Source organism: Ursus maritimus (assembly GCF_017311325.1).
Source record: "Ursus maritimus isolate PB19 chromosome X unlocalized genomic scaffold, ASM1731132v1 scaffold_X1, whole genome shotgun sequence".
NCBI classification, from domain to species: Eukaryota; Metazoa; Chordata; class Mammalia; order Carnivora; family Ursidae; genus Ursus; species Ursus maritimus.
This window is the reverse complement of record NW_024423319.1, coordinates 107,412,043-107,432,018: the sequence shown is the minus strand read 5'-3', so window position 1 is coordinate 107,432,018 and position 19,976 is coordinate 107,412,043. Positions and strand designations below refer to the sequence as shown.

Here is a 19,976-nt window from a genome sequence, read left to right as displayed (position 1 = left end):
CCCCCCCCCCCCCCCCCCCCCCCCCCCCCCCCCCCCCCCCCGCCCCGAGCTCTATGAAATTACATCTGGCTTTAGATGCAGTCTTGCCCTGAGGCACAAAGAATGATGACTACCAAATAATTCCTCGGGGTCTTTTCTTGGCCTATGATTTATGAAATGGAACTATGCTGTTCCAATATATCTTTGTTTTTACAACTCCCATTCAGTTACTCTCAATAACCTTGTGATTTTGTGCCTTCCTGGCTCCAAATCATTCTCAGTCAAAATTCCCTATCTTATTTCGATCTTGCTCTTAACCCACAAAGCAGTTACTCCTTTTCACAGTGCTCCATTCACCTGTCCCTCACAATCCTCTAGGTGTTACCGACATCCTAGGATGAGCCAACAGAGAATTAAAAAGCTGTTGTTTAAAAGGGATTTTTGTATTTTTATAGTTCTTAGTCATATGATTAGGAAGTTAAAAATTCGTTAGAGAGGGATTAATGATAGCATGTGCTGATGATAACAAGGAACTTTCTAATGGAAGAACTCAATAACCATACCGACCATTAGTTGCTAACCTCCACAGCAGCGCCAAAAATTGAATATGAAACTGCAATGAAGCTACTTTTTACTGCTAAAGGTGGTCCTTTCAAGTTAAGGTACTGTGTTTACGGGCTTTGGGGGCAGTTTTAGGTACACTCTCAAACATTTTTTTAGAATGCTGCTCTTTAAGGAATTCTCACAAATCCGTCATCGCCTACTGTTAAAATACACAGTTCAAATGAGCACTGCCCAAATTGGCAGTATAGGATTCTCATTAAAATCAAGGATCCTGGAGCCAGACTGCGCAGCTGCAATTCTGGCTCCAGCACTTAACACTTTCTAAGTACGTCCTTGAGCAAGGTGCTTCCCTGCTATAAAATGAAAATCAAATAGATCTCCTCTCAGTATTGTGAGAATTAAGAGAGACCATGAATGTTAATCATTTACCCTTCTGCCTGACACATAGAAATGTTAACTACTATTATTAGCAATTAGCAATTAGGGAGTCTTTTTTTTTTTTTAACTATGTCAGAAAGCCTAAAATATTCACATGGACCATGGTAGAATGAACAACCTTCCATATTTACTCCTTGAGCCAATATAATTAGTATTACTCAAATAGTACTCTTTGGCTCTCTATTAAAGGAAACGTGAGATAGCCCTAATCCTATCTACCACTCAAAGCAAAATCCGAGTTTATCTTTGTTTATCATTATTGCGAAAGATATGACATCAGTATTCAGGCAATTAAAGAACAAGATGGGAGATTGATTTATTCAAATAGATCTAAGATCCTTTCCTGAACCAGTCTCTAATTTTTTTTCTCAAAAATATTTAATTAGAGTATTTCCTTCCCAGACCTTACAAATGCTAAGCAGCTTCTCCGAGTATGTGCCAGATTTTTCCTTACATTTGCATATAAACATTCTCATATTTCATTTTAATTAAAGCATTATTATTAATGATAATTTATGATCATTTACTAGATTTACAATATGGCAGGCATTACTATGGCAGTCACATGAAACCTAATAATCCTCTCTGGTACATTATTGGAAGATTTTTATAATCAGATATACTCCAGTGAATGCCATTCCATCTTATGCAGTCTGGAAAAATGTAAAAATCAGTTCATTCAGTATTGCCAAACCAGGAGAGCTCTATTAATCAGCACTTCTATGCTTCTCAGTATAATGATAAGGGATATTCATTAATGTGTTAAAATATTAAATTACATGCAGGATTGTTTCTGTGTTGTGTACCTTTTGTACTCTATCTTTGAATTTAATGGACTCAAGATTACGTACGGCGATTTGCTATTCAGAGAATATTCTGTTAACCAAACATCTTATTATTTGACCATTCTAAAAAATCTGACCTAATATAACTAGCAGCTGTGGGGGGGGTTTCATGTAATACAGTGTTTTCCCAATCATTCATTATCCTGTTTTTCAGATGGTTTGGATTTTTTTTTAGTAGATTTTTGGAGTGTCCATTAAGTGTCCATTACACTGGATTCATTTCTCTCTTTTTTTGGACATTGCAGGTGAAAGTAGGGAAGAAAAGTTAGGAGATTCATTGCAAGATTTATACAGGGCATTGGAGCAAGCCAGTCTGTCACCGCTGGGAGAACATCGCATTTCAACCAAGATGGAATACAAGCTATCATTTATAAAGAGATGTAATGACCCTGTGATGAATGACAAACTGCACAGGCTGCGAATTCTCAAAAGCACTTTAAAGGTAAGAATACAAAATGGAAGGAGAAATTCTTTTCAAGAGCTTCCTTCTTGAGCTCCGTGGATTAGCAGATGCTCTAAATGAAGAAATACAAAATGGGGAGGGGGAGGGAGGACAGATAAACAGGCAGAACCTGAGGCTGAGCGGTTCCTAAAGTGCTGTCAGGGCACTGCAGTGCGCTGGTACAGAGGAAGACACCTTACTTTTCATTATCATCTCAAAGCATTGGCTAAATGTTATGTGATTTAGTTCTAGGAGAAAACAGGATGTAATTAAAATTTTTTTCAAAAATGTGGGGCTGGTGTTATTCCTGGGTCTTTCGTTTTCCTAAGATAAATATGCCATGTCGTTATTAATATAGTTATTAAAAGAACACAGAATGCATGCAGAATGCAGTAGTGGGCACTAAAAGGCTTTGCGGTATTTCATGAATATCTCCTGCAGCACATTGGGAGTGAAGCCACGGTGATTCCTGTTCCGTGTACAAATTTTATAATTGTTCTGTTTACGCTATCAGTTCCCAACTCACATGTTACTTTCTTATTCTTCATTTCCATAAGCGCTTACATTATCTCCAGTCTCCTTATGCCACCCCCAGATTGGGGAGGAGGTGCTGAAGAGAGGGGAGCAGAGAGGCAGGAAGTTGAGGAGGGAGGCAGAAAACAGAGCCCCCTCACTGTGTGTGTATGAGGGGAGAGGGCCTGTTATACAAATTCTCCCTAAGCGGGTTTTCCACCCTTGAAAACTCAAAAAGAGAAAGGAACTACTGTACAGAGTATGTGGTGCGGTAATTTCAGGAAACGGAAGGTCAAAGGGCTCTTTTGGGAAATATTTCAGATTCATAGTGTGCTGCTGAGGTTTGGTGATTCTGAAGCTTGATGAGTACCAAAGAGAGAAACAAAATAGAAAATGCCTGATTTAAAAAAGTTTCCGGTAGCAAGCAGCCAAGTTTTCAGAGTCAATTAGCTTTCAGTTGGCATTCATGCAAGCACTATTGCAAATCCATGGGACGACTTAATGGCCTTTTGGTAACTAAGGTCAGAATTTTAAAAAGAGCTATAATATTCATAAGAATAATGCTGCTAGGGGCACCTGGGTGCCTCAGTCGGTTGAGTGTCTGACTCTTGATTTCGGCTCAAGTCATGATCTCAGGGTCCTGAAATCGAGCCCCATGTCGGACTCTGCACTCAGCCTGGAGTGTGCTTGTCCCTCTCCCTCTGCTCCTCCACCTCTCGTTCTCTCTCTTTCTCTCTCATAAATAAATAAATAAAATCTTCAAAACCAAAAAAGTGGTTCTGCTGACCAGCTGTACTCCAAAGATAACCTCACCTTCCCACCTTACAGAGCACCCCACGCCATTCAGCTCCAAACTGTCTGGTTGTGAAAACACAGGCATTTTGAAGCTGGTCAGGCTCACATATTTTCAGAGTCCCGCTTCTGTCTTGTTCTCTCAGCCCCTCACACCTGTCTTTTATGCTCTGGATTCCCAAAAGTGTTTACTTCCAGTAGCAAAGAATTTGAGCTCCTGCCAGTGTTCAGTTCATTGAGTATTGGTGAATCACTAGGGGTGTGAGGCTGCGCTCCACTCTCTGGGGCAAAGATGATGAAAAGTCACCGTGAAGAAATGTGCCTCGTTGATAAAACCAAACTCCAGAGCCCTGTGCTTTTTAGTGTGGGAAATTAGCAAGGGATGGAAATCTCCCATTAGGAAAGGATAACTGCCCAAGCAACCCTGCATGTGTACTCCCTGGAATTGTAACAGGCCCCTCCCCGAGCACAGGGCTACTCCCAACATCCTAGGCCCCAGCCCCACTGTCCCCATCTGGCCCCAGGGACCAAAGCAACTGCTTAGGCACCTTGCTATCTTTCCCACCCAGCTCTCCCTTCCCACTTCCTGCAGAACATTCCCTAGACTTCCCTGCCCCTTCCTTGAGCCCTTAAAAGACAGGCCTTAGCTTCTCAGACTGTCTTACCCCCTTATCTTCCATCCCCCCTTCCACCTGGAAGACTCTCTTCTCCCACAGGAGACAGCTGCGCTGTGTTGAGTTCTCCCATAATGAAGCTCATTCTTCAGCTGAGAGCCTTTGCATTGCAGACCCCCAGTGCTATAGGAAGGGAGCCGTGACATTCCTACAGCAAGAATTATATGTTTGTAGTGACAGGAGGGCCATGCTCTCTATGATGCAAGTATGAGGAGCTAACCATCTAGCAGGAAAGATAGGACTGGGCAAAAGTAACTCAAGACACAGTATGTGGTAAGTCCACTCAGGGGCAGGGATAAAGTGTTGGGAGGACATAAATGAGGGAGAAAACATTTTCTTTTCGATTGTTGATGGAAAGCTTTAAGAAATGAGAGGCACTTGAACTGGATCTTAAAGAATGAGGAAGGTTTCCATAGACAGAGATGGGTAACGAGACCAGCCAAGAGAAATGAACCACACGGAGTGGGCAGTACAGGCGTTCCTTGGGTGTAGAAAAAAGCACACTAGGATTTGAGTCTAAATAGCTGGGTTTGAGCATACCAGAGCTGCTTGTTATGGGCTTCTTAAGATTTGCATGTTAACTTTTTTATTTTAAACGTGAATAAAAGTCTGTACCCAACTTAACTGTTGAATACTTTTTCTTTTTGCTTTTCAGGCCAGAGAAGGGGAAGTAGCCATTATTGATAAAGTCCTAGACAATCCAGACTTGACATCTAAAGAATTCCAACAATGGAAGCAGATGTACCTCGATCTTTTCTTGGATATCTGTCAAAACACCACCTCAAATGACCCATTAAGTATTTCTTCTGAAGTAGATGCAATCACTTCCTCTCTCACACACACTCACTCGTACATTGAAACACACGTGTAAGTGTATTCTGCCCTCTGGCTATCTGGTACCTTCGGGTACTTTGAACAAGTATACGAGGTAGTTTTATATCAGTGTGTGGGACACTTGACAAGCTATACTTTGATGTTACCAAACTATATGAAACAAACCATATATGGTCATGATACCACTGTCTTTAATGAGCATTTGTATATTTTATATGCAATTAGTGCTCAGCTTATGTTTACCATGTGCAAAATCAACTGTCTTCAATGACTTAAAATTAACTTTTGCAAACAACTGCGAAGACAGGTGGTCTTCAAGTAGTAAAACCACAAAAAGGCAGTTTTCTATCTAAGGTCATCTTTTCTCCCTCCAAGTTAATTTTATATAAACAAGACTTCAAAAGTAAATCACATTTTTTCAGGTGCAGACATCCTTGTGGGTGGGAAAGAATTTAAACCTTTTTATATTTATTAAAATGTTCTAAGAATTTTCTTAAACATTGCGCAAAGTTTAATGCTGTAGTTTTATTTTTGTGAAATGTAGATATGCATACAAGAGTCAAGCAAAATAGAGGAGGCATCAACATAAGAAAAGTTCAGGTATCTAATATTCGTCTTAAAAGTCTGTTAACTTGTGAAAGCTGGTTAATGGAAATACTATTCCAAATCTATGGGGACACTTAATGGTGTATCAGGGCAAAGCTTTGTAAGATGTTTTTGTAACTAAGACCAAAATTGAAGATAGAGCTGCTTTATTTTCTTGGTTTAAATCTTCCTTTATTTTTGTAGTGATGAAATGCTGATTGTGTACAGAGGAATTTGAGAGTGGATTTTGTAAAACACAGCTAATTCACCCAGAAAGGCAGCTAACAGATATATAGAGAGATAGATATATCTATAGATAGATAGATAGATAGATAGATATAAAATTTCAGCCCGAACTCATGTTTTTAAACTCCAGCTCCTAAAAAACAAGGGATAAACTGAAACGAATCAACTTTCCAGTTAGTTTCCAATTTTCCCCCTAGTCCATTAATTTAACTTATGTAATTATATTACAGGCAGAGAAGTAAAATACATTTAGTTACAGGCCAATATGTGTTCTAATATCGAAAACAATGTTGAAAAATAAAAATGTGCCTCTCTCCTGAGGAGCAAGAGGATAATGGTCATTCAGAGATATATTACATTGAATTATATGAGAGAAAGAATTTACAGAGGTTTTTCCTAGCTTCATGAACTGTTTCTATAGAGTGGATGAAGTCTGTGAAAAAGTCCTCTTCATATATTTTCCATTTATAAGTATCTCGTTTTTGAAAGTGATCACAGCATGATAATGACTGTGCTGCTTTTTAGTGTCTGGCTGCATAACGTACAAGTCACAATTTGCTGTTTTTTTTAGGAGGAAGAAGAGACCCTCCTTTACTATTCTATATCCTAAAATCTACTTCTAATCAGCTTTATACTGTTGCCTGTACAGCTCAGTGAATGTACTTTCATCTCTAAGAGTTCAGATATATGCCAGTGAATATTTTTGCTGTAGAGGAGAAAGTAAAAACTCCACAGCAGGGATCTTTTTCTTTGCTTTTGAAACCAACATTGAATCACTATCGTTTTGCAGACTTTGCACACTGTACAGGAGAGTGGCCTTTCTACAGCACATTTTCGGTAATCCTATATTTAGTCAAAATGGATAAGAAATCATGTATTAATGTTTGTATGGAATTTTGGGTCTAGTGTAATATTTTTATCATTTAAAAAAACCTATTTGTAAAAACATTTATTTACTGCATGGATATTGACGTACATTAAATTTGTGGAATTTTGTATATGTAAAAAAAAAGAAACCCAAAACCTCTTGTCCTAAAATGAAGTGTGCTTGTTACAGGTGTTTAGACTTGTTGATGTTTACTAGACCAAATGTGTACATTCACTTAAAAATATATGTACCTGATGGATGTGTCATGAATACAGTGGCAAGGTTGTGCCCTGTAAAGAATGAGCAGTTGATGGAAAGACTAGCTGTGTTGCTACTAAGCAGCTTTTACTTTTGTAATGTCAGCTCTGTGGTTTTAAATGGTAAAAATTAAACTAATGAATTTTAAAAGACTCGTGACTAGCTTAGCATGAAAGAGACCTTTTAACACTATATTTATCTGTACATTTTATTGCATTAGTTTCAAATCTAGGAGAGAGGCAGCACTGTAAACTTAAGTGAAATAAATTTAGCTCTTAATGAATCCTTATAAGGCACCTACTTTATTCATACAGAGTCCTCACCACATTTCTCTGATACCTAATCACAGAGCCTCCCTCCCCCTACCCCCTTCCCTAGTCAGGGAACTTTGCCACTCCATCCGTGGTACAAGCCAGAAGCAGCAGCTGTTCCGTGTGTGCAAGGATCTTTTCGGAGACCCTACAAAATCAAGCTCCTTTCCCATTTAGCTGACACAAACTTGAAAATTTCACCTACTCCTCTTTCCTTTCTGTTGATTCTTGGGAAGTTGGGGTGGGGGGGAAGCGCCAAAAATGTGTTGTGTTTTTTGTGGGGTTTTTTTGTTTTTTGTTTTTTGTTTTTACAAATATAACCTACGGCATGTCTGCAGAATGAACTTTTAAAGAAGATGAAAGAAGTTTGGGTTTTGCTAGATGTTCCATGTAACCAGAAGAACCTGATTATTATGGCTAAGAACTGCTGAAATAAAACTTAAAACCAATGAGCTGCCTAAAGCCAGGGCAAAAGCAGGCTAGGGGTAATAATGAGGGACAAAAGAACTTAACCTAGGATATTTTCTCCAAGAAAAAAGTGCTTTCTTAGAGATTTTTTCCCACTCAGTTCTACATTTATATTAAACCATCAGAGCAGAACTATAAACGTGGTTCTGAATCATAAAATCATAGTTCTCCTTACAATGATTTCATGCTATTTAATGAAGGCACTTTCCCTTCACTATTTATTCAGATAATGCCATCTTTTCCGACTATTTATTACAGCCTTTATAGCTAACAATTTTCCGGGTTTTGTATACAACTTCTTGTGGTACATTTTTGGCCTTGTTTGTTTGGCACAAAAGTAATCACCGTTTAGCACCTAGGGCAACACTTTAACTGTAAGAGGGAAAACAGGGCCATATTTTATTTTCAAAAGTCCATTTCTGGACCAGCATGAGTCTTCCTAGAAATCCCCAGCTCACTGAAGCCTATTCATACATTCTATTTTGACCCCTCCAGTCTCCCATTCTCAGCTTAAGGGGCATTTTTCCTCTTCGACCAAGCCTTTGTTTGCATCCTTAAACTTCAGAAGCCGCTCTGCTCTCAGAGTCCCATTCTTAGGAAAAGCCCACGCGTTACTCTGTAAGCCTGCTCAAGCGCGACTTTTCTCCTCTGTCGTCCGGAGACTGCACTAACCCAATAAGCCCAGCACTAAATCTGGCGCCTCTCCGAGCCCGCCCTCCCTCTCCTCATCCCCACCCTCAGCCAGCTGCAGCACTGCGCACTGGAGGCCATTCCAGGCCCAGGGTAGCGCGCAGCCAATGTCCTCCCAGCGGTCCAGGTCGAGGTCATAGCCCACCACGTTGCGGGTAGGCACCTGCCGCGAGTCCCGCCACTTGAGGCCGCCCAGCAGCAGCGCCGTCTCCTCCACCACGGCCAGCCCATAGCAGAAGCGATCATAGGGTAGCGGCCGCAGCCGAGTCCACTGGTCCGTGCCGGGGTCATAGCGTTCGATCTCAGAGAAGGGCTCATAGCGCCCCAGAAAGGCGAACACCGCGCCGCGCAGCACAGCCATATGGTGCCCGAAGCGGGCCGTGCTCATGGGCGCCCTCTTGCTCCACGCGCGCTCCCCAGGGCCCAGGGCATACACTTCCCGGAGGCTGCTCGCGCCGCCCTCGCCTCTTCCCGCCTTACCCCCAGAGATGTACACGACGCCGCGGTCCCCGACGGCCCCCGCGTGGCCGTGCAGCGCCCGCGGCAGTGCCCCGGCCGCCGTCCAGCGGTCCCGGCGCAGATCATACATCTCTACGGACGCCAGCGCCTGGCCGTCCGCGCCCAGACCCCCGACAGCCAGGAGCCCCTCGCCCACGGCGCCGCACCAGAAATGGGCCCGCGCTTCCCGCATAGCGGGCACCGTGGTCCAAGCGTGGAAGCGCGGGTCGTAGCGGTGCACCTCGGCCGTGACCGCCCGCACGCCGTCCGCCGGGGGTGAGGAGGCGCCATCAGAAGGACTCTCCCCGCCCAGGACGAACAGGAAATTGCCTACGGTGCACACGCTGTGCCCCAGTAGCGGCGCAGGCAGGCGTGTGAGACTGCGCCAGCGGTGGTTGTACACGTCGAAGGCCACCACGTCCTGGGTGAACTCCCAATCCTCCTCCTCTTCCAATTGCTCATCTTCCTCCTCCTCCTCCTCCTCCTCTGGCTCCGCCGCGGCGACCCTGCCCCTGGCTACCCCCCGGGGGACCACGACCTCCTCGATCACCGCCTCCCGCGCCCTGCACCCCCCTACCAACAAGATGCGGGTTTGGGGACTCCGGACGCTGGTCTGCTCGCCCTGCAAGAGCGGCTGGCGGGAGGGCGCCGTGTGGTAGTTGAGGGCCTGGATGATGAGGCCCTTGACCCGGGCGGGCAGGACGAGGCCAGAGCCGGAGTACACGCGCCGCAGCACGTCAGCAGGTACTAGGCCGAAGCGAACACGCTCGAGCAGCGAGGCGCAGTGGGCCAGGCGTTCGGCCTCAGGCTCCTGCCGCAGCCAGGCCAGTGCTAGACCCAGCAGCCAGTCCTCAGGCACCCGCGCCACGTCAGGGGCACCCAACACAGCCTTCAGCGACGTGGGGTTCAGCTCCAGCAGCCCCATGGGGCCCGCGCCCCGCAGCAGCAGCTCCCGCAGGTGGCGCACGATACAGCTCTCCGCGGCGCCCAGCGTGTGCGCCAGGCCGAAGCGCGCCGCCATATTGGCGGCGAAGCAGCAGTTCTCCGGCGCCAGCTGGCGTTCCAGGTAGCGACCGCACAGCCCCAGTGCCTCAGTCACCTGCAGGTAGCTGGCGGCCTCCAGCGTGTCTTCCACCGTGTCCATGGAGAGCGGCAGCCAGGCGGTGTAAATGAAGTCCAGCAAGCGCTGCAGGCCGGCCGCCGACGGCACTTGTAGGTGGATCACGCTGGCCCTGGATTCCCGGGTGTGGCTCTTGAACAGGGCCCTGAAGTAGTCGCTGGAACACGCGAGCAGCGACCTATGCGCCGGGAACTCGCTGCCCTCGACCTCCAGCGTCACATCGCACAGGAAGCCCTCCGAGCGCAGGGCCTGATAGCCGGTGAGCAGTGCGCCGCCATGAGCTTTACAGTAAGATAGGAAGTAACTCATGATGTCCCGGGCGGGAAGCGGCCTGGCCAGGGCTGGAGCCCACCCGGCACGGCCAGAGGCATCTCGGGGCACAGGGCCCCCTACGCGAGCCCCACAGCCCCTAGCAGGGGCCCGTTTTTTGCCTGCTCAGCTTAAAGCCCAGGGCTCCTTCATCCAGGCCTGCAGATATCCCTGTACCCCTCAGAGCAAACCCGGTCGGGGAATGGTTTCCAGACGCTCCCGGTAGCGGAGGGCACGGAGTTTGGAGTCTTCCAGAGGGAGCAGGGTTTGCTTGTGGCTGCTCCCGAGGCTCCCAGCGCGTTGCCCAAAGCCCCCTCCCCGTCCCAGTTTGGGGAGCCCACACCTGCGCGCCAGGGGCCGCAGTGGCCACGCACCATCACCTGGAAGGGCCGAGCTGTGGGTGGACTGATTCTGAGGGGTGCTGGATCTCCGATGGCGCTGATGCGCGGATGTGGCCCGGCTCGGGGCGTCCCGGGAGTGCGGGGCGAAGGCTCTGGCCTCCCGGGGGTGGACGAGGAGGACGGACACTGCGGGCACCCGCGAGGGCCTGGGACAACTGGGTATGGGGCGGGGGGGGGGGTGAGCTTGTTCCGCGCGGAGGATCAAATCAAAGCCTGGGGGATTAAGAAGGGGGGGGCGCAGGTCAGCGCGGCGGGTCGGAGGCACGATTGGGCGCCGTACATAACATGCCGGTAGCTCACAGCGACAGGAATAGCGCGCGGTCTCGGCCTCCCCGGCGCGCCCCGCCCCGCGCCCCGGCTGCTGGCCGCGAACCCAGGGCCGGGGCTCTGGAGGGAGCGGCCCGGGCCTGGGATGTGACTCCGGTGACCCGAGGAGTCGCCGGTCACCAGGGGGGTCTCGAGAACTCTGCTAGGGCTGCGGGAGGCCCTCACTGGAGGGGCGCGAGTCGCCGGGGACCCTGTACCAGGTGGTGTCTGGGGAGAGGCGGCCGGCTGGGCCGGAGGAGTGTCGATTCCCTGATGCACTTGCGGCTGGGAAAGAAACCCCTGGCTCGAAACTTTCTGCTTTGAGAAGGCTCTAATTAATCTGGCGGGGGCGGGGATTAAGCGGCGACTTTGCGCGCTGACACCCCGGAGGCCGCTGCGCGCGGTGGAGCTACTGGCGGGAACCACGCCCGGAGGAATCTGGGGCTCCCCGCCAGCGGCGCTCGGTAACCTATCCCTCACCTGGACTCACCCTTTCGAGATGCTGGGCCTACTCTGCGCCTTTCCCGAGGCGGCCCGCGTCTCCCGGGCTGGCTTGTCTCACATTCTGCGCTGGGGAATTTGCTCCCACCCCCGCTCCCTGACCCCAGCCGAGTTCTCCCTTCCTGTTCTTGGATCCTGCCCAACCCATCCCTTAGCAAAGTGGACAAGGAAATTGGGTTTTCTGCCTTTGAATGACCACTTCCTTTAAGAAAATAATTCGTTCCAGTTTCTCTCCCTGACTTTCCAGACTGTGATCTAATTACTGCCTGCTACATCTTCAATGCAGCGACAAGATAATAGGCAGTAAGGTCACAAAGCTCGGTAGAGGCTGGAGTTTCGTAGGGCCCCTTTTCATGAAGTTATTTATAAGATGCACCCAGCACAGAAATGATGACTAAAACCACCCAATCTTGAGACATTAGGAAAGCATTTCTCCATCTCCTCCATCCTGCTCTTAAATAACTAAACGATTAATATAACTGTTCTTTCTTGCCAATTTGGAGCTTCTGTGTTTTGCTTTCATCTAGAATTGATTTTTCTATTTTACAATGCAACCCCTCTGGCAATCTGTTTTAAGTGAACCTTTTGAGGGCATCTGAAATAACTTGCATTTCTGACAGTCGAGGTTGTGTTTCATTTAAAAAAAAAAAGTCCAAGGAAGTATAAAAATGTATCATTTTCTGCCTCATATGCCATCGGTACTTACAAGGTCTCCAATTAGAATTCTTCAAGTGCATAAAAATATTAGTAAAATGATCCTGCTTTCTTGTCAAAGATGGAATTGCTTTATGACTTAAATTAGCCAAATGATAAAATGCAGGCAGAGACTCAAACTAAGGGCTTGCTTAAACTCCAGAGGCTAAAAATACTCCAATTTGAATTCCTAATGTTAAAACTACAGATGGATTCAGGCAGGGTGCTGGTTTTTTTTTTTTTTAAGTACTAAAATTCTTAGTTCAAAAATAAAATAACAGTTTGGTTCAGTGTGCACAGATCCGAGTGGTGAAATTAAAGGGCCTTTACTAGACCTAATAGAAATTTGCTAGAAGGAATAGTGTAGATCATTTAGCCAAACTCTCTCCTTTTCCTCTGCCATTTCTTGTTTTTCTTTTCAAACAAATGTGGCAAATGAGCCCCAGAGAGAGTACAATTTGTCTGGATGACTTGGATATTGAGTTACGGAGTCTGGACGGGAATCCAGGGCTCTCTCGCCGCTATATTATGTGACCTGCTGTATGATAAAAATAAAATAGTGCAACACACCGTCAGATTACTTAAACCAAATTTCAGAGTGATGAAGTTTAAATACAGTTTTTTAAACACGTTTTTAACTCCAAAATCGATCACATCTCATCAGATCTGTCCATCGTCATGCATTCAGGTTGAATCCAAAATGTCATACTTCTTGAGAATAAAGATGCTGTGGAAGGCTTTACATCTTGACATCAAAAATCAACTTACACAACAAGCATGTGTTCATTGCTGGCGCAACGTGCCACCTTTATGTATTTTGCTGTTGAGGATACAATGAACTGTGTTAATGGGAGAAATTTTCATATTAGATGTGTTTCCAAGGTTTTGTCTAGAAAATATAATTATCAGTGCATCCAAGAACATTCTTGTCCTTTGAGTAACATTTGTGGAAAGGATCAAGATTTTAACTTTTGTGCAATATTAAGTATGCTAAATAACATTTCAGTGTGTGCCTTTTTAGTTGTTGTGATAGATGTGTGTCTTAAGTTGGATCCCCTAGAAGCAGTCTCTACAACTCAACCTGAACGCATGGGAATGAGCACATGTAGTGGGATATGAGCATCATGTTGAAAATGATCTGCTCTGAGTGGCCTTCCCCCTTTAAACTATAAGCTCCTCGAGGGCAAGGACTGTATCTTGATTTTTTAACCTCTAGCCCCTATCACAGTCTTTGGCATAAGTAATGTTGAGTTGAACAGATCTAGGGAATGGTACCTCGTGGTACCATCAGTGGGAGGAGTAAAAGGTTATTGAGAGGAACTTGACGGGAACAATTAGTTCCTTCTTTCTGGTTCTCTTTCTTCCCTTCACCCAGCTGGCATTGAAGACACATCCTGGTCAGGCTCACAACTCTGGGAATCAAATGGGTAGCTGTGAGTGGCGCCTCACCAGACCCGACTCTTCTGAGAAGCCCAGACCACCTCATCCAGCCCCCACTGCAGGCCAGTGCCACCCCGCAGCCCAAGTCCTTTACCCAGATCAGCACCACATGGCTCTCAGCAACTAGTCAGACGTGCTACTGCTGCCCCTACCTGGACAAGGGGCCCCAGGTGCCCCAGCAGCTGCTCCGTGCCCCAGTTTATATGGCTGGGCTTCTACTGAAGGCCCAGCTACACGCTCTGTCATTCCTGGTGGGACCCTGAAATTTGCCCTGAACCCCTCACCCCTCATGAGGAGACTGTGACTTGCTGTCAACATTCCCTTCCATACATCTGCACCTCCTGTGAGAGAACCTAGAGCTGAAAGTCCTCCAAGCTCCCGCCTGACTTCAGGGTGGCACCACTACTCAGCCATGGCGCTCCCCTTTGCCTGAATCGGCCCTATCTAGCTCAACCTAAATTTCATAGTTCTCACCTCTAAAAGAATTGTGTATGTTTAAAAAAAATAAAAAACTACGACTATCCATGTATAATAGACAAAACTTTTTTTTCCAAATGCAGTGTGCTTTCTTTGTTAACAGCTTTATGGAGATAGAATCCACATAGAATACAACTCACTAATTTAAAGTGAACCACTCACAGTTCAGTGGTTTTTACAGTTATGCAACCAACACTGGAGTCTAATTTGGGGACATTTTCATCCCCTCATGCAGAAAACCTGTGCCCTTTAACTATGACTTCTCTATACCACCAGGCCCCCAGCCTTAGGCAAGCACTAATCTACTTTCTATCTCTGCAGTTTCTGGACATTTCATATAAATGCACTCATACAATACCTGGTCTTTTGTGACACATTTCTTTGATTTAGCACATTTTCTAGGCTCATCCATTGTAATGCATTTTTGAGGAAGAAAACGATGATGTATAGGAATAACACTGGGAACCTTTTCCTAAAACCACAAAACTCGAAAATGTGCCCATTTGATATTTAAGATACAGTGTTTGGCAGGTTAACTCCTTATCATCTCTCATTACTGGCTCCTTTCAATCCCAATATGCTTCCTTCCAATGCATGGCTTCTGGCAGCCTCCATAGAGAGCCTATAATTAGAAATGGACACATTTAAGTTGGCTAATCACGAAAACATGATTACAAACAATAACAGCCATGCAGTAGAGAAAAACTCCAGTGTTATCTTCACCCTGTTCCAAGACCACTTTTTGTGTACATGAAATGTATCTTATCTTTGTGACATGTAGTTCAAGTGAAAGAATTTCAAGGGGCGTTGTGTGTGTGTGTGTGTGTGTGTGTGTGTGTGTGTGTGTGTTTTAATCACATGTGGTTTTGGTGTTCCGGCCCAGCTGACAGTTGAAGAAGCAGCACAGCAGTGGGGAAGGACTCAGCTTTGGGGTCAGATAGACCTGGGATTCGTTTCCAGATCTCCCCCATGTGACTTTAAGCAAGTGACTTAAATTCTATGAGTGTCATTTTTTTTGTTTTTAAAGGGAGGATAATGACTCTACTCTCATAGCACTGTTCAAACTAGATTATATATATATGACTGCTCCTGGCGTAAGTACACACAACAGATATGAGTTTTTCCTTCTTTTCCCTCCCTTGACTAAAGCTTTCTGAAAATTCATAATACCAGAGCCTAAGTACACAGGAAGTGTAATAGAGTAGTGGTTCTCAGTGGTCCTCCTACAGCATCACCTAGGAACCTGTTAAGAAGTGTAAATTCTCGGGGCGCCTGGGTGGTGCAGTCATTAAGCGTCTGCCTTCGGCTCAGGGCATGATCCCGGCATTCTGGGATCAAGCCCCACATGAGGCTCTTCCGCTGGGAGCCTGCTTCTTCCTCTCCCACTCCCCCTGCTTGTGTTCCGTCTCTCACTGGCTGTCTCTGTCAAATAAATAAATAAAATCTTAAAAAAAAAAAAGAAGAAGAAGAAGAAGTGTAAATTCTCGGCCCCATCTCAAACCTATGGCATCAGAAGCTCCAAGAGTGGGGCCCAATGATCTGCTTCTCTAAACCCTTCCAGTGATATGAAGCACTCAAAAGTACGAGAGCCACTGTAATAGAGCATTTCTGCTACATCCTGAAATCACCACTCTCAGTAACAACTTGGTCTGGGTGTGATGTCAACATTTTCCAAAGGAGAGAGGAAGCCCACTCGCTCCAAAAGGTCAGAGGTCGGAGACCCAGATGGGAAAAATTAGTGGCATCTGCCTCATGTCATATGACTGGTCATATTAACAAAAATAGATTGTGGACTTGTTTGCCCTTTCATACCCCAACAAGATGATGATATTAACAGCAGATCACTGAAGCATGAGATATGATGACTTGGTAAGCAGTACATTTTCTCAAACACTTGACTGAATACTCCAATCAGAAGCCCTGATTTCCTATCTGTTGCCACATTTTAAGAGGCTCTCGGATAAATCAGGGAGTGTCTAAAGAGGCCAGCCAGAAGGAGGCCGGGGTCTGGAAACATTCTTTCTCTTACATGGGGAGTAGGTGAAGGAGGAAAGATTTTAGGCTAAAACAAAAGAATACTCTAGTGGTTAAATGATTGCTGTTGGCAACTTTCTGGAAGGCAGGAGAAACAAAGGTGGTCTTGTAGCTACAGAGGGCAGACCTAGGACCAGTAAGCAGAAGCTACAAAGAGAAATTTGGCCACAGCATAAGGGAGAACCTTCTAGCAATTTGGAACCTTGAAAGAAAATGTACAAGTAGAAGTAGAACATACTAGGCCATAAGAAGAGTTGCCTGAGCCTTGGAGAAGATAAGGAACTTGTCCAAGGTGACACAGCAACCTTGTCAGAGCCCTGCCCACGCACAGCCATCCCTGTCAGTTTTACTCCCACCAGCCAGCACCTGTGTCCCTTTGTGGGCAGATCCCCCCCCCCGGGCCCCTGGAGTCCACCTTGCCAATGTACCTGGTCAAAAGCAAAAGTACCCGAAAATGTATATCTCTTGAGGGCCACCCTTGACAGCTCCCTTTCCAGGTGTGACCCACACTGTTTCCAGAGATTCCCCTATGGGATTGAGCCAAAGCCACCTTCTGTGGGACCCTGCTTGGTGACTTCCTTCCCTTCCCAGTTACACCTCCCCACCTATTTTTTCTGGGAATACTTCCTGGTAAATGACTCTCATAGGAGTCCTCATCTCAGAAGGAACCCCTGCCTCGGGAAACCCAGCACAAGCCATATAACTGACAAATTTCCCAGAAGGCGCTGGCACACAGGTCCACAAAGGGCCATCCATCTGTCAGCCCCTTGCAGACATGGACGAAGCACAGCAGACGTGCCGTGTGGACAGCCTGACGCCAGTGCTGGGCATCTCTGCTTCCGCCCAGGGCAGCTTTCAGGGCTCTTGTGGGGAACTCTGTGAACGCCAGAGTCCTTTCAAACCCAGCATGCCCCATTCTGGAGCCACCCGCCCCTTAAGTCCCCATCTGCAGGTGCTGTCTAAATGTGAGCTTTACCCGAAGTCTTTGTTCTGTAGGACTGATTTGGTTCTTCAGTGTCATGCCCCCCACCTCAGGCTGGCCTGACCGCCTCCAGCTTCCATCCACAGCTCACGTGCCTTGAACAGCCCAGCTGTTTCCTTCTGATACTTCTCTCTCCTTCCTACATGGGCTGGCCTCGCATCCATTTCTTCACTCTGCAACAGTTCGCTCCTGAGGTCCCACTTTCATTCGTGTTCGTGCTCATGCCTTGCCAGGCTTGGCTGCCACTGAGCTTTGCCAACTGACTTTGTTTCCAAAGGGGCAGTTGATGACTCTGGTAACTTTGTCAATGAGAGCGATATAAACCACCTGTGGTTCTGACCAGGCGGTTGGAGACCACCAGAATCAGAATCTGCAGCACTTGTTAAAACACAGGCTCCTGGGCCACACCCCAGACGAACTGGATCAGAATCCCCAGGCACGGAGCAAGGGGGTCAACCCTTGTAATAAGCTTCCCGAATGTCTCTCACTCACTCTGAGGCGGCGCTGCTCACAGTGTGGTCAGCTAACCCACAGCACAGCCTCACCTGGGAACCCATTCGAGATGCACACTCTTAGGCCCAGTCCCAGACCTCCAGAATCAGAAACTCTGGGGACAGAGCCCAGCCATCTGTGTTTTATCAAGACCTCCAGGGGATTCCAGTGCACACTGTTTAAGAAACATTGCTCTCAAGTTCCAGAACTGCTCATGTAGAATTTTCAATTCATTCATTCAGAAATATCCTGTTCCGGATCTGGTGGGCACTGATGGCACAGTGATGAGAAAATGAGTCAGAGGGCCTGCCCTAGAAAAACTTAAGCTCTAATGGATTCCATGTCACATTGATGCTTCAATGTGTCTTCTGGATTCCCAAGAAAATGCAGTCTTCTTGGTCCCTTTCCCTAGGTTTTTGCAACGCCTGCCTCATTTGGCAATAAGCCATCTAAATAGAGAATCCAGTGCCAGATCCCAGATGACTGTTGCTGAGGTCCAGACTGGGGCTGGCTGAGGGGTTTCCCAGAAGAGGAAGGAACACCTGTGTCAGCAGATCACACCCTGCACCAGGTCCACAATCAGCCTACAGTGAAGTGGGTTGGCCCTTAGCATCTGATCCCAAAGCACCAGCTGTCGACCACTTCCATGTGTACAGACAACAACACCCATGACTTTTGATGGTTGGACCTTCTTCAGAAAGATGAAACAACATTCTGACATCAACATCAGCGTCTCTTATGCATCTTTCAAAATGGCTGCATAATACAAACCAAGTCACACAATGAAAAGTGGTTCAGATATGTCATCTGAGCACAACCAGAGATAAAATTATGGAACACCTTTGGGGTGTTGGTAAATTTCTCTAATCCATGCCTGTTTAAGGAGTTGAAGAACTTGGGACCTCAGATGCTTTTTTGTTAACCAACACTGTTCCATGGAGGTATTATACTCTTTCCTGGACTTACCCTGTATCTGACACATGGCCAGCATGTCAGCTGTGCCAATTACTTCTTCTATTTTCAGAACCTTTTTCTAATGATGCCGGTCAGTGACTAATACGGAAAAATTCTGCACAACATCTTGCCAACAGTGGGGAGCTTACAGGATAGTTTGCTCTCAACTGCTTATAATCTTAAAGGTATTCATAACCTTAAGAGCCTCAAAATCTTGTGGCATTTGTCCGTTTGTTAAGAAAAATTCTGCAGAAGTGTCTACTAAGAGTTATCTATACAATCATGGGCAAGAAATAGTAATTAAACAAGTGATTGTTCTCTGAGCAGTGTTTAATGCCATCACTCAGGAAGTTTCAGTTTGAACTCCAAGCAGGAGACGTTTCCCACTGGAGCAGTCACCTGATTGCTCTCATCCACCCTGCCCTTTCACCCTGCAAAGAGCACATTAGCACCAGAATTATGAGGACACAGGACCAAGAGCAGTGTTTTCAGAGCCTGTCCACTGTAGAAGGTCCACGTACCACCATTCCAAGGGGTAACAAGCATGACCCTGGCCTTAGCCTCCTTTAATGGTTCAGTAAAAATGGCACTAGCCCTCTCCCTGGATATGGCGGGGAAAACCCAGCATTGGCCCAGTAACTCTGAAGAAACGCAAAGGACTTACATCTCTCCTAGTAACTCCTTGCTCCAATTCCTGCTTCTGCTGATGTCTCCATATCACTCATGGTTTGCCTCTTCGGGTTGCTCTCTCTTCTCTACTCTGTACTCACCCACCCATGGAACACAGTTGCTAAGCCTTCATTCTCGCCCTTGATTTCTCATGCGGCCTGTGGAAGACTAAAAAAACTTTATGAAGACTTGGGTAGGACAGGTACACAGAAACAGCAAAACATAGAGCAGCAGATAAAACCCAGACCTATTCCAGTTATTAAAAATTGCCCACCTGTCAATTCATGCTCTCCAGGGACCATTGTGCCATGTAGGACCCTGTCTCCTCCCCTTCTCCTCTTCTGGCCTGCCCCCACTACCCCCTGTCTCCCAGACTGGTTTAGAAATCCAAAATACACGTCATTTCATTGTCGAGAACACTTCAGCTTTCTCTTTTCTCTCGGCACTTTTGCCTGGACAGAACTGATCATTATGTGCGTGAGCATGTGCGTGTGTGTGTGTTAAAGTATCCATAACATAACATGGACCATTTTAACCACTTTTAAGTGTACACTTCAGTGGCATTAAGTACATTCACATTGTTGTGCAACCAT

General features: G+C 46.3%; 2 protein-coding genes across 5 annotated transcripts in view; one reads left to right on the top strand and one right to left on the bottom strand.

The window, feature by feature from the left end:
• CNKSR2 (connector enhancer of kinase suppressor of Ras 2) overlaps positions 1-5,236 on the top strand; it is a 292,411-nt gene extending 287,175 nt beyond the window's left edge. For all 4 annotated transcript variants that reach the window (XM_040633558.1, XM_040633552.1, XM_040633548.1 and 1 more), the window contains 2 exons: positions 2,072-2,268; positions 4,903-5,236. In XM_040633558.1, the coding sequence (XP_040489492.1) occupies positions 2,072-2,268; positions 4,903-5,118 (413 nt within the window). In that variant the 3' untranslated portion in view covers positions 5,119-5,236. The remainder of the gene's footprint in view (positions 1-2,071; positions 2,269-4,902) is intronic.
• A 3,248-nt stretch (positions 5,237-8,484) lies between these two features.
• On the bottom strand, positions 8,485-10,489 carry KLHL34 (kelch like family member 34). The gene has a single exon (XM_040637259.1). It carries the CDS (start codon positions 10,432-10,434, stop codon positions 8,485-8,487), a length of 1,950 nt encoding a protein of 649 aa, XP_040493193.1. The 5' UTR covers positions 10,435-10,489.
• Between the last annotated feature and the right edge of the window lie 9,487 nt (positions 10,490-19,976).